This window comes from Telopea speciosissima, chromosome 10 (genome assembly GCF_018873765.1).
Source record: "Telopea speciosissima isolate NSW1024214 ecotype Mountain lineage chromosome 10, Tspe_v1, whole genome shotgun sequence".
NCBI classification, from domain to species: domain Eukaryota; kingdom Viridiplantae; phylum Streptophyta; class Magnoliopsida; order Proteales; family Proteaceae; genus Telopea; species Telopea speciosissima.
In genome coordinates, this window is record NC_057925.1 from 15,535,304 (window position 1) to 15,549,677 (window position 14,374).

Here is a 14,374-nt window from a genome sequence, read left to right on the forward strand (position 1 = left end):
CGTGGGTTTGGTTTGATTGTTCACAAAATTTGAGAGGATGAAAGCGTTTACCAAACATCTAACCGTAGGGAAAAAATAATCTTTAATATATGAAGTAACAGAAAAAGATCATTTTGTCCAAGAACCTCTTTTCTGAACGGAATCGTTGCCAAACATGGCCTTAGTGTAAAGAACCCTAACTAGCGAGGGCATTAGAGTAATTTGATCGCCCATAAACCCTCCTTAAACCCTACAAACCAACCAGTACAGGTGAGAAGGTTCCATTCATTAGTTGGGGTACACTATCCGTCTGCTGAAGCTCCCATGGCGAAGCGCTTGATCCCATCTCTGAATCGTGTTTTGGTGGAGAAAATCATCCCTCCATCGAAAACGAACGCAGGAATTTTACTCCCCGAGAAGACCAACATGGTCAGAATCCCAAGTCTTAACAGTTTCTGCGACTAGATAGTTCTTAGCTTGAATTGTTTCACTGTTTCTGTTTGTTGTTTTTTTTTTGGAAAATTTCATCTAGGTTTTTAACATTCCACTTTTTTTCCCCCTCCCCATAACGTTAGGATCTCTGATAAAATGGAGCTGACTAGAATGAATTCGTTTTAATGCGTGACTTAGCTTCTCTGTTATCCGCATTCTGCAATGTATTAAGTTATTTGAGAACTCCGGGACTTTTTGTTCTGGATATTGTTTTAATTCACAAATCATTAAATCTGTGTTTGACTTAGTTTCTTCATTTTTTCCCCCTGCTTTTCACCTCTTTTGGATGGATTTGGTTCAATTCGAGAGTTGTGGATGCTGTTAAATTATGTGGAACTCGGTCTGAAGCTTCCAGACTTTCTTTTTTCTTGGGTCGCTGCCTTGTTTTTGTTACTTCTTTGCCATTAAAGTAGTGTTGTAGTTTCTTACTTTGGTTTGGGCGTGTAATTTTGTTGGGAGACACCAATTTGTGTGTGATGATCTATATCTTTTCCTCTGCTTCAATCAGCTCAACTCTGGTAAAGTTGTTGAAGTGGGTCCTGGAGCTCGCGATCGAGATGGGAAACTTATTCCTGTTAGTTTAAAGGAGGGAGACACTGTACTCTTACCTGAATACGGAGGAACAACGGTAAAACTTGATGATAAAGAGTAAGTGTAGCTTTTCCTTCCCAAGTTAAAATTCCCTAGTTTTCTTGTATTTGTGTTTTCAAGTTTTGATGTATAACTTCAGTATTGTCTTGAATTATACACATTTTGATTTCATTCCTAATTCCTATTTGCACTGTAATGTATTGGTTAACCATGCATCGACTCATTGCTTCGTCATGAATTTTTGAATTACATTCAGCCTGGAAATTGGCTGACTATTTATTGTATATTGATAGTTACTGTGGCAGGTTAATTATCAGATAGCAAAAGATGTAAAACCATGTTTTCTTTGGAAGAGGACTTTCTATTATCACTCTGGGTCTGTGTTTGCAATTTATGGATTGCATACTTCAGATTGATTTAATGTGATATTCTAATTTGAATGGTCCTTGCAATTAACTAACTATTGATTGTATGTTGGATAGTCATTCAGTTAAAATAACGTTTGAGTCATATAAGATGTAAAATCATGTTTTCTATGGAAGAAAAGTGTCTATTAGCAATATGGGCTTGCAGTTGCCCCCTGCAATTGGCTAGCACTTTGATTATATGTTGGATATTTTGTTACGAGTATATCTAAGAGGGGGGGGGGGAGAGTTACGTGGAAGGTTTTCTATATATTTTATAACTTAAGTAATGAGGGAGTTTAGAGTGAAGTGGGTCTTTTGGGTTCACGTATTTGTAGGGGTAGTTATCTGTAGGTTTGAATTGGTAGAGTCCAAGTCGTAGCAGCCAACAATTCTGTTTTTTTTTTTTTTTCAAATATTCAACTGTGTGGGAGCCTCCCACGATTTAACTTTATTTATAATAAGGCCAATGGCCAAATCCTAGTACAAATTAAATCCTTCCTTCATAAATCGTGGAAGGGAAAGGCTATAATTAAATGTTAATAAGTTAAAATACTGAAAAGACCTAATTGACCCTACTAACTTAAATTAAAAGACACTTAGCTAAATCACTTAAATTGAGCCAATTGAACCAATTGGATGCAACCAATTTGAGCCGGTTCAATTAAATAACAGAAAAATAAACTAAGTATGGAATGCAAAATACTAGAGTGCAATCCTAAACTATGGCTCCCAAACTAAGCCCTAGTGTCAGGACTTCTTCTTCTTCTTCTTCTTCCTACGGGTGTGGGCACTTGGTGCTGCATCAACTCTCCCCATCTTAAAAGCATTCATCTTCGATGAATGGTTGGAGATCGTGGAATGGTCATCCAAATCAGGGTCAAGCTTCTTAAGAGCATCCTCCGCAGATGGCTTAAACTTGTAGGCGGAGAACAGCTCTTTGATGGGTGGGATTGGTAAACAATAAGGATAAATGGTTGAGGAGGCAAGAAGTTCTAACTAATTGACAAGGTTTATCCCTAGCTGAGGCTACCTGGGAAGACGTGGAGCAGATGGCAAAACAATTTCCTGATTATGGTCTTGTGAACATGACCAAAATTTAATGGGAGAGGAGATTTATGAGTATATCTAAAGGGGAGGAGTTATGTGGAAGGTTTTCTATTTCTTTTATAACTTAAGTAATCAGGGAGTTTAGAGTGAAGTGGGTCTTTTGGGTTCACGTATTTGTAGGGATAGTTATTTGTAGGTTTGAATTGAAGAGTCCAAGTCATTGTGAGGAGCATATCTTGCTCGTACTTCTTTGTATTTGAACGTTGGAAGACGTTGGAGAAATTCTATTATTAAGAGAAAAGCCATCAAAGTGGGTAGCATTTGAAACTCAATCAGCACTTATGGGTTAAGCTGAGGTGTGGTTTCTCAAATCAAAAGAGACCCTCCTCACTACATACGATATTTGTTGTATTAGGACAATAATTAAGTGGCATGAGATGTGAAGCCATGCTTACTCTAGAAGAGAGCTGTCTATTAGCATTCTGAAATGGGAATTGGGAATTGAAGATCATATACCATAAATTTATACCATAGTGACGTGAGTGCTCTTGTATCTTTTGTCTACGGAGAAGTATTGAGGAGTCTTTCGATTGTTTTATGTTACAACCTTTTCTCCTCAGTACGGAGCGATTTAAAAAAAGGCTGATGAGTGCATTCCAGACACAGATGCGGGTACACTTTAGTTGTGTATTGGACTCGATCATTGGAGAACCTAACATGGTCTATTGTTGGATGTTTAGTGTAAATGGTTTCTTATGATAGTGTGTGGTTCTTAGATCTGAGAGGTCTTTATCATTGTAGACCGATATGGTGTTCTTTAGTTATACATAAGGTTGATGCCTATATATGACGGGCTATACATCACTATGTTGGGTCCATTGTGTCTGCATATGGACAAAAGTGATGCTTAATAAGGAATTCACTTCCCCTATAGGGAGAATATCTCAAGAGACAATCTTGAACTTGATTGGATGGAAATTCCGAGCTCAGTGTTTTATTTGTAAAGTGTTTACAAAAGATTTTATAAAATTATTATTATTTAATAATTATTTTATAAGTGTTTAATTGCATATCTTGTTAGCCAATCAGTAATTAGGATGCTTTATACTAGTTGTTCAATGGACAAGGGTAGTGACAACAATTAATTCCATGCCCTGAGGTCCATTGTGAGATGTTGTAAAGTAGAGGGATTTACATGTTATGTTTTTTTTTTTTTTTTTAAATCAATTATGGGTTTTGTGGTTGTTACCAAAACTAAAGTGCAATTAATTTAATTATCCGATTGGGTATGACTCAGTGTATGCTACTTTGGTGTACGACCCAATAGGATCACACCACTTGACACTAGTAATCCTAATAACGGAAGGAATCAAGGTTTGGCTATAAATATAGCCTGAAAAAGGAGAAAAGTTGTGCAATCCATTATTAGTTCATAAATTTTTTGAGAAAGAGTTTCTTTTAAAATTACAGACTCTCTCTCTCCAAGAGTTCGTAATTTTCATTATTAGAGGAAGGATTTCGCTGCATTCTTTTCCATCAAAGCGTTAAGTAGAGATCAATTCCTACCTTTGCAGGTTCAGTGTTCAAGTGTTGTGAACCATTGGAGGTGCCTCGCTTATACCCTATATTGTTTGAGGATCGAGTCTTCATATTGGATTGGAAAAGTTTCGATTTGGTACTGTTCAACTAGTATAAAGAATCCTGATCATTGATTGGACAACAAAACAACATGATTAAACATTTATTAAATAATAGTAATTTTATAAATTCTTTTGTAAACACTTTACAAACCACCGAGCTTAGAATTTTCGTCCAATCAAGTTCACCATTTTCTTTTGAGATATTCTCCCTATATGGGAAGTGGATTCTTTATTAAGCTTGACTTTCATCCACAAACAGACACAGTGGGCCCAGCATAATGATGTATATCTAGTCATATGTAGGCATCAACCTTATGTAGACTAAAGTACACCATGTTGGCCTGCAACGATAAAGACTTCTCAGGTCTGGGGACCACACAACTATTACGTGAAACCATTTGAACATATATGGCTATACATCACTATGTTGAGTCCATTGTCTATGCCTGTGGCCGAAAGTTCAACTCAACGCTTTGATGGAATAGAACACAGTGAAATTCTTCCTCTAACAATGAAAATCACCAACTCTTGGAGAGAGAGAGAGAGAGGAAAAGGAGAGGGAGTCTGCAATTTTGAGAGAAACTTTTTCTCTCAAAATCTATGGGCTAATAATGAATTGCGCAACCTTTCTCCTTATAGCAAAACCATGATTCTTTTCTTTTTTGGGATTACTAGTGTCAAGTGGTGTGATCCTATTTTGGGTCGTACACCAAGGTAGCCTACATAGTCATACCTAATTGGTTAATTAAATTAATTGTACACAAGTACACCTTAGTTTTGGAAATAACCACAAAACTCATAATTGATGGAAAACATTATGTGTATATCCCTTCACTTTATAGCATCTCACAATGGACCTCAGGGCGTGGAATTAAATTATTGTCATTACCCTTGTCCATTGAACGTGATTATACATTTATAAAATAATAAATTTGAAAAATCTTTTTTAAACACTTTACAAATAAAGCACTTAGCTCGGAATTTCAGTCCAATGAAGTTCAGGATTCTCTCTTTAGATATTCTCCCTACAAGGGAATTAGATTCCTTATTATGCGTTACTTTTGTCCACAGGCAGACACAATGGACCCAATATAGTGATGCATAGTTAGTCATATGTAGGCATCAACCTTATGTACACTAAAGTACACTGAGGTGGTTTGCAAAGATTAAGATCTCTCAGGTCTGGGGACCACACTACTATCATGAGAACCCTTTTACACTAAAACATCCAACAGTAAACCACAATGCGACAACCATGCAACAAAGAGCCCAACTTGTCCTTAGTCGCAAATACTTTGAGGTCATACCTCTGGACACACAATCACCCATATAAAAGTGATTGCGAATTAATTAAAATAAACCATTTATTTGGATTTGATGGACAATGTATCCAACATGCTTGGAGGTAAGAGGCTCTCTTTTGAATTACTTAATTTTCAGCTATAATTGTTCCAACTGCAGTGTTTTCTATGCTTCTTCTTGACTATTTGTCTTACCTCCCTGTGATCTATGGACAGAGTCATGAGTGTCTTGTGTAGGCATGTTGGACACTGCTAACCCCAAATTCCATGGTGTGCTGCTGCGTAAATTTAATGGATCAGTTTACGTATATCTCCATGATGTTTCATCCCTAGTTCCTTTCTGGTACTTGATGCTTAGATTGTGGATCTTGTCATCGAGTGGATGTCCTGTTCTGATTCTGTTCCATTGAGACTACCACATTTAATTAGGATAGCTAGATATATTGTGGCCAAACGACATCTCTTTTATTTGAAAACCAAGGTCTTACAATTGATTAGTGGGCTTATTAGCTGGAGAATGGATGAGAGCAGAGATTTGTTGTAGATAGAGGCACATCTGTTTGAATGAGGTGATGATAGTTGAGGAATTTATTTATGTGTTGTATTTTGCCTTGTGGATTGTTTTGTATGGCTACATCCTTTATTTGACCAGTGACCTTGTAAAGGTAATCATTATATATCCACAACTAAAGGGGGAGAGGGAGGTTAACAAGGAGAATAACATAGTTTTTGAGGTGGTATTTTAATTGACGCTGTCGGTGAGATGCAGTTCTATGTTTGAAATCTTAACCAACCATATATAAGAGATGCAGTTTCCTGATCTTATTGAAATTTGTAGCATATAACATGCATTCGACTGGAATTCAGAATATGCTAACTATTGTCAAAATCATAGATGGACCACATACCAAGGTTCATGTACTCTGATGACGCTAAAATTGAGCTAGTGGAAGTTTTGTTTACGTCTCATTATTTCAGACCATCTGAATACATGTAGAAATTTTGTGGTATGTAGATTAGCAGTTGAATTAGTTGTATTTGTTCTTCGGACAGTTTAGTGGTGTATTTGTTTTGGAGTCTTGTATTTGGGGTTAGTTATGGGTTGTTATAATGGAGGACCAGTTTGTTTGGTTGGTTTAGGCTGGTTTGCTCCAGATCTGAACCTTTTCGGTTTGATTTAGTTTACTACATAGTTGTCACGACGTCACGGCGATCCAAGTCGGTGGGAGGGTGTCACGTCGATATATTGACATGTCGCAACGCCATGGCGAGCATGTCGACCATGTTTAATTTTTTATTTTCTGTATTTTTAATGTCATTTAGTATGCTATAATATATGTCCTATAACATCAAAAATCAACATGAAAGTGTACTACACTAGTACTAATATACTATGCCACTATGGTTTAATTCATGAAAGTGTAACTAATATCCATTAGTGTATATGAAAGTATGAAAATTTGAAAATATAGATTAACCTGTCAAAATATTGACCGATATGCCAACATATCGTGGTATGGCGTCCATGGCGACGCCATGGAAGCCATATCGAACGATATATTTACATCCACCATGGCGTAGCTCGATATGCCACCTCTCCCAGTGCCAGGACGCCATGGCGACGCCATGACAACTATGGTTTACTATAGAACCAGTTTACTGTTAATGTGAAGCAACCACAGGACCAGCCTTGCATGTGTAATTTTCTGGTTTCTTTAAGAGCAGGATTTGTGAGACTCATTTGAAGAAGTAGTACAGCTTGCCATTGTTGTCAAGGCGTCGCCTAGGCAACTCCTTTGCGTCCAAACGCCTTGTTAGTGTTTGTAATGGCCCCCAAACCAGCCTAGGGGTAAGGGTCGTGGTTGGTTACTAGCAGTTGCAGCCTGTTGCTGCACAAAATTCATAACAGATGTAAAAGCTCCCATAAAATCCTGTGGAGTAACCCCAGACACAATAGATGGTGGTGGGGGGTAGATTCTCCTCAGCTGGTGGTGGTGGAGGCGGGAGTTCTCTACTGGGAGGCATTGTACCTGCTCACAACAAGGTACACCTTAGTTCAAAATAACATCTCAACACTCCCACAAAGTTCTAGTGCACAAAAGATCAAGACAACTACCCTAGTGATAACAGTTCAATCCTAGGTGTAATGTCTCTATGTTCAAAGGATCCTATGTCACCAGTTTCTAGTTCAAAATCTACTCTAAAACTTTTCTCTGATAACATCTTATAACGCCCCCCAAACCGGCTTAGGGTTAAGGGTCTTTAAATAAGTCTACAAGACTGCCCAGTTTTAGAAGAACGAACCAGAAAACTGGTCCGTTAGTCAATCATCACCAAATAACCTCAATAATCCCATCACTAATATCAGAATTATATAGCGGAAGTCTTTAACTGAATTAACCATCTTCTCCATATTAAGGTGCTGGTGACACCACATGTAAGGGTAAAGTACAGTAATCTCTATTACATCATCCTTAACCCTCAAATAAAATTCAAGTCAAAACCATAAAGTTAAACTTCAAATCCATTACACCTTTTTCAAATAAGAAGGAAATAAAGTTCATTAATTGTTTATGCATCTCCCATCTAAGAATCATCTTCTCCAACAACTCCAGCGCACTCATCACAACAACAAGGCTCCTGGGTCTCTATTTCTGAAAATAAAAGGAAATAAATTTCATTAATTGTTTATGCATCTCCCATCTGAGAATCATCTTCTCCAACAACTCCAGCGCACTCATCACAACAACAAGGCTCCTGGGTCTCTATTTCTGAAAATAATAAAGGGGTAAGCTTGGGAAAGCTTAGTGAACGAAAGGAAACGGAACCATAACATATAGCTGAAAACGTATGAATTTCCAAAACAATAATAATGTTCCAAAATGTGTATATCACGAGTATCTGAAAATAACATGAGTTTCATCAAAACATGTCATGAGTTCAAATGTCTATAAAACCAAGCTTCCATATAAAATCACAGTAAGGTCCAATATGTGGCACTACTAAAGATCAGTATCACATAGTAAATCATAATACAAAATCACTGGGACGAGACTCAGGATCTGGGCTCTCGGATCCAGTAACAGGTTCCTATGGAGGGGAAACCACACTCTTAAAGGTGACACTCTTGCCTCACCCCCCGGTCCACATACCCAACCACAATGGAAAAGTGAGCGGAAAGCTCTTGGCTCCCGGAACAGGACCATGTCCTTAACGTCACGCTCTTGCCTCACTCCTGTGCTCCACAATTCCATCCTAGTCCCTAACCCGTCTGTTGGAAGGGGGTTACAGTCCAATGGTATTCCATAATCCAGAAAACAACCCTTTCTAGATTAGGTATCCATTCCCCTCAACAACAGTGTTCAGATTGTAACAGATTCTGTCCAATAAATTAAAACATTAATTACTCCATTTTCCCTGGAAACAGGGGTAAGGCTGCGTAGATTTGAGCCTCTGCAGACCCTGCTAAATGCGGGAGCCTTGTGCACTGGGTATGGCCTTTTTAATTACTCCATTTTCCGGAAATTTAGAAAACTCCTTAAACTTTATTCAGTACAAAAATCAGATCAAAATTCAAAGTTTAAGGCCTTCTGACACATCCCATTCTCGGGTACAAAACACTACCCTGACAGTTACCCGTCTATGTACACGAATTTTTAAATAGAAAATAAACTTATAATTTAACGAAATTTTTAGGAGATCATCTACACACATATGTGAACTCTCAATTATTTCAACATGAACAAACTTGGACTTCTGTTCTGTCCAACCCAAAAAAAAAATCAGTCAACTTGTGAAAACCCATTTTCTCTCTCATCACCTCTCAAATCCGAAATTGGCATGCTTTAAATCCTTATAGTGCACTAATGTACTAGTATTTAGTGACTTTAAACCAATCCTTAATCATTACACATCTCTCCAAAAGAAAATAATTATCTACCATGCAACTGCCTTCATGAATCACAATCCTAAGTTAGATGATACAGACCTTGTCGCGATTGTTTGTTTCAATAGAGTCAATTCCTTCTCTTCCTTGTAGTCTCTTCTCTCACACACAACCTTAAATCAAGTTTCAATCTCTTCTCCTTGATTCAAAATCATAGAGAAGACCTTGATCAAACAATGGTAGAAAATTTTGCAACCATGGATCAAAATCAACAAAACCTCTTACCTTTTTTTTTTTCCCCCTCTTCTTCTTTCTTGGCTGATATAGGGTGAGATGGATCTTCTATCCCTCTCTCACGATTTGGGTAACATATAGCCCCCGTCGATCTCTCTCTCTCTCTCTTCCCTTGTTTCCTAATTGGACTCAACCTCCTTTATTTATTTATTATTTTATTTTAGTTTCCTATTTTTTGGATGAAATTGGGGGCTGGGGATCTCGACCAGATCATGGGAGATAGCAACCCCCCTTCCCCTCTCCATATTTAGTCCACCCAAACTTCCCTCTTTCTTCCTTATTTCATTCTTTCTCTAGTTCTTCCTTCCTAACTTTCCTATTTTGTCTCAACCTCCAAGATTCCAGCTTAGGTGGAGTCCTTCCTCACACCTCTCATTCCCAACGTGGGAAGTTCCCATACGTTCCATATATAAATCCTCCTCTCTATGGTATTTATCAAGGTGGGCCCACTTATATGCCCAAGGCAAAAAGATATAATAAAATCCCCCCGCCTTTTTTTTATTGCTTCTCTCAAGAATCGTCTTTATACCTCTTTAATTCCATAGGGTCCTAACAACTACGCTAACCCATTTAGGTGCTACTAGGCTTCCAAATAAAAATATTTAATAATAGTAGCATGTAACCATGCGCAGGGAAAAATACAAGTATGCCTACCCTGCATTAATGTTTAAAAATAAAATACTAGGAAGGTTCTTACCTCAAGTGTGCATTCTAACAACCAAAATTCCACCTTTCTTGAATGCCGTGATTGTTCCAAAGAACTTTCATGTATGATATGGTGCGGTTCCATTGGACTTGCTCCTTACGATCTAAAATCTGAATAGGGGTTTCTTCAAATGACAAGCCTTCTTTCAGCTGCAACGGTTCATAATTCAGGGTATGCGATGGGTCTGCAACATACTTCTTGAGCAATGAGATGTGAAAATCATCATGAATTCCGACTAACGCTAGGGGTAGTGCAAGTCGGTAAGCCACTGGTCCAACCCTCTGCAACATCTCGAATGGACTGATAAATCTGGGGTTGAGCTTCCCTTTCTTGCCAAATCTAACTACCTCCCTTCATTTGTGCAATCTGGTGAAACACACCGTCTCCCACCGTGAATTGGAGTTCCTTGTATATGTGTAGCTTTTCTGTCTATCTTGGGCCGCCTTGATTCTCTTCTAAATTAGCTACACTTTCTCTTAAGCTTCTTGTACCATTTTTGGTCCTATAACTATCCATTTGCCAACCTCTTACTATACAATGCTTTAGATGGGCCATCCCTATAGTCCTTGAAATCTGTTATTATAAGAAAATTCGACCAAAGGCTGATGTTTTTCCCAGCTTCCTTTCAAATCCTAGCTCAAGCTCTAAGCATGTCCTCTAAAATCTAAATCACCCTTTCTGATTGTCTGTCTGTCTGTGGGTGAAACATTGTGCTGAACTTCAGTCTTGTGTGCGTGTGCACTCCTCCTTCCCCCCTCCCCCCCCTCTTTCTTCTTCTTCTACTGATTCTTCTCCACGGTTTCTTCTCTTTCCCGCTGCAATTCTCATTTCTTCCTAACTTTTCTTTTCTCCTTTCCGGCCCCCCATTAAAGGCCTGATACAATGTTAAACACAAGAAGAAGAGCCCCAAGACCTATATAACCATTAAGGCCTAAACCCTAAAACAAGGTTCCTAACAATTGTAACAAAGCCTGGACTTTTATGAGGGAGATACCTTCCACAAGTTCTTCTGATCCCAAATCTGGTTTGCTTCCCTGCATCATTGTTGTTTCAGAAACATTCATATTTATTTCCAGTTTTAATCATCCAACCTGGCAACGTCATACGACTCTTGTGGTTTCAAATAATTCTGGTGACGCGCTTTGTAGTTGTCCTACTTTGAATTGTCTTGTGTTTGAATGGCCCTTATGTTGTAATTAATGCTAATATCCTTTTTCCCTTATTCTTGGAAACTCTTGCAGGTATCAGCTGTATAGAGATGATGATATACTGGGGACACTGCATGATTGATGTACCTTATGGATCGTGACTGGGTTAGGAAATTTTTTTTTTGTATGGTGGATCCTGTCGGAATGCGGGAGTTTGTAGCATGCAGAACAGTAGTAGAGTTGAATTGGGGGTTGCATTTTATCAAGTAGTGGTCTGGTAACTCTGGTTTCAATTTTATGAAAACAAATGACAGTCATTATTCCATAAACAACTATTATGTAATTGAAGCATTTCTCTTGGATGCTTTCTTGATTCTAATCAAATACTTTTGCATTGATGTTTGATAAGGTAATGTACCAAACATGGAAATACATGTCATAAACTGCAAATTCTGTAATATCTATTTTTTTTTCTTATATTTTATAAATATTTACCCTGGAGCATTGAGTCTTGGTGTTCCTTTTTTTTTTTTTTTGGGGGGGGAGGGGGGTTGGATTTTCGTTAGTTCAGAAACATTAATTTTCATTATGTACTTCTCTTCTCAATTGTGTAAAGCAAGACCTTCCTTTACCTCTTTTTTATTTAGAGAAATAAAAACAAAAAAAAAAAAAAAACTATTAAGTCGGTGTTCAGTTTTAGCAGTATCTTTGGGGACTGTATGTGGTGAGGAAAAAAATTTTAATTGTTTATGCCATCATGCACAAGCACCAAGTGATTGCATATCTTCTTTTCCCCTCCCCCACCATCTTTTCTTTTTGGTATACCTTCAATTGAATATCTTTGATACTATCAACTTAACCTACTGAAACCACACTTAACCTCCTGGGGATGTTCCTAATAGGTTGATGGTATTTTGTGTCAAATAACCCCAAAATTTTCATGCTGCCAGTGTATGGGAACCAGATGCATAAAACACAGGAAAATCTTCCTTCAACTTGATATGGTTCTTTATTCTATAGACCAGTGTCCATTGTACATTGAGCCTACCCCCTTCAACATCCCCACACCCTCCTCCCACCAAAAAAAAAAAAATGAAGCCTAAAAGAAAATAAAATTACATGGACTGTAGTCTGCTTAAAAAAATATCTGATCATCAAATGTATTCTGAAAGGTACAGATTAATGATGCCAACAAATTTCCTTGCCAGCAGTCATAAGAAGTAGCATTGCAAGTGTTCTACTATGTTGATCACACAATTGTTTGATTTTAAGACTCTGGGCAACTAGCTATGCATTTGAGACCAGATCCACTGTAATAATGATGGTCCAAGAAGGCATCATTTGGCCCTTTTTATGAAGCAGGCAGGTTCCATGCTGATCGTAGTGGAGAAAGGATGTATGATCTTATTTTGGTGGATCATCACTATTGAGTTTGATGAATCAAAGAAAGATTGATTGTCTCGCTAGACAACATTTAGATTGAGAAGATGAATCTCATTACTCCATATCTCAGTCAATTGATCTCCAAGATAAACAATTATTTTCTTTCTTTTTCAGATCATGATGGATATAGCTCTTGAATTGCTCTGTCAAGATTATGGAAGTTTGAATTTATTAGTGAAGTGTTGTATTAGTTTTGTAGAATCATTAAGTCTTTAGTTTCCTAAGTGATTTATAACTAGAGGCTAATATTTTCCTTTCCAATTGTGATAAAATCTTACCCTTATATATGATTTGGTTTGTGTCGTGGAGAACAGTTGTTTACATGGCTTCATTATCTGTTATTTTCATTTATATGATATCATGTGTTGTTCCTCTGCTAATTGAGTGAGGATATGCAAGGAAACTATTGATTCATGGTTCTCTATCTGAGTCAACAATGGGTGTCTGCCGGTTGGAGCCAATATGAGCTTGCCAGGGGTAGATTCCTGAAACTTACCACCTGGCTATATATCCTTTCCCCTCTTTTATTTGCATTTCTGCCTTTTTATTTTTTATTTTTTATGTTAATTAGTAATTTCAGCTCCAGGGTTCTATTTAGATCTGTTTCTGTTAATTTCATAGATCCGATTGGGATCGACCTTGACATGATAGTTTTAATGATGTGAACATGTCTATGTAGTTTGAGTTTCAACTATGGTGTTATCCTGCCGTCGAATGGTTTCCATTTCTGCTTCGTAACCCTCTGTGTTTTTTAGTTTTTCCTTCCCTTTGGGTAGGGGTGGCTGGTTTGGTTCCCTCTGAGTTTGGTTTTTCAGATTTCATATGGTATCTAGTTTATTGGTGTTCTAGACTGTACTGTTTCTCATTTAAACTTTGGTCCTCTGTTATTAGTTGCCTTCTATTCCAAAGGTGAAGCACATACCAAAAGCTGCTTGAACATTGGAACCCAATGCTTGGTGTTCAATGTAATAATCAATTCCAGTTGCTTTCTGTTATCGTTGGTCAGTTTCAGTTTAAGATTGACACCCCACTTCATAGTTTTCAAATAGTTTTCACACCTTCTATAAAGTGCATACCCAGTGCACGAGGCTTCCGCAACAGTGGGGTCTGGGGAAGGTCATAATGTATGCAGTCGTACCCCTGTTTTTGCAGAGAGGCTATTTTCAGACTCGAACCCTTGACCACTTGGACACAATGGAGCAACCTTTACCGTTACACCAAAGCCTTCCCTTTTCTTCATACCTTCCATGTAGATGTGAATTTTCAGTTCTTCGCTTTGCCTCATGAAAAATTATTTGTCATTCTTGGTACGTGAGCAGGGGAGCCTTGGGTTTCACCTGTTCCCCAAGATTAAGGACCCATCCAACATGCTGCATGGCTAAAAAATGGTGGATAATGTAGAGAAGGCTCTCTCAATGGCCACTGAAGGAAATTAGGCTT

At 37.9% G+C, this 14,374-nt stretch overlaps 1 protein-coding gene across 1 annotated transcript; it reads left to right on the forward strand.

Moving 5' to 3' along the window:
• Positions 1–256: 256 nt before the first annotated feature.
• LOC122644114 (10 kDa chaperonin, mitochondrial-like) lies at positions 257–11,899 on the forward strand. The gene is made up of 3 exons (XM_043837717.1): positions 257–408; positions 980–1,119; positions 11,585–11,899. Exons 1-3 carry the CDS (start codon positions 304–306, stop codon positions 11,631–11,633), a joined length of 294 nt encoding a protein of 97 aa, XP_043693652.1. The 5' UTR covers positions 257–303; the 3' UTR covers positions 11,634–11,899.
• The last annotated feature ends 2,475 nt before the right edge of the window (positions 11,900–14,374 follow it).

What these genes read in the sequence shown, in the direction of transcription:
- LOC122644114 (XM_043837717.1), top strand. Translation starts at nt 304, where the DNA reads ATGGCGAAGCGCTTGATCCCATCTCTGAATCGTGTTTTGGTGGAGAAA. An exon ending in TCCCCGAGAAGACCAACATG is followed by an intron (nt 409 to 979) that starts GTCAGAATCCCA and finishes TGCTTCAATCAG; the next exon opens with CTCAACTCTGGTAAAGTTGT. An exon ending in GTAAAACTTGATGATAAAGA is followed by an intron (nt 1,120 to 11,584) that starts GTAAGTGTAGCT and finishes AAACTCTTGCAG; the next exon opens with GTATCAGCTGTATAGAGATG.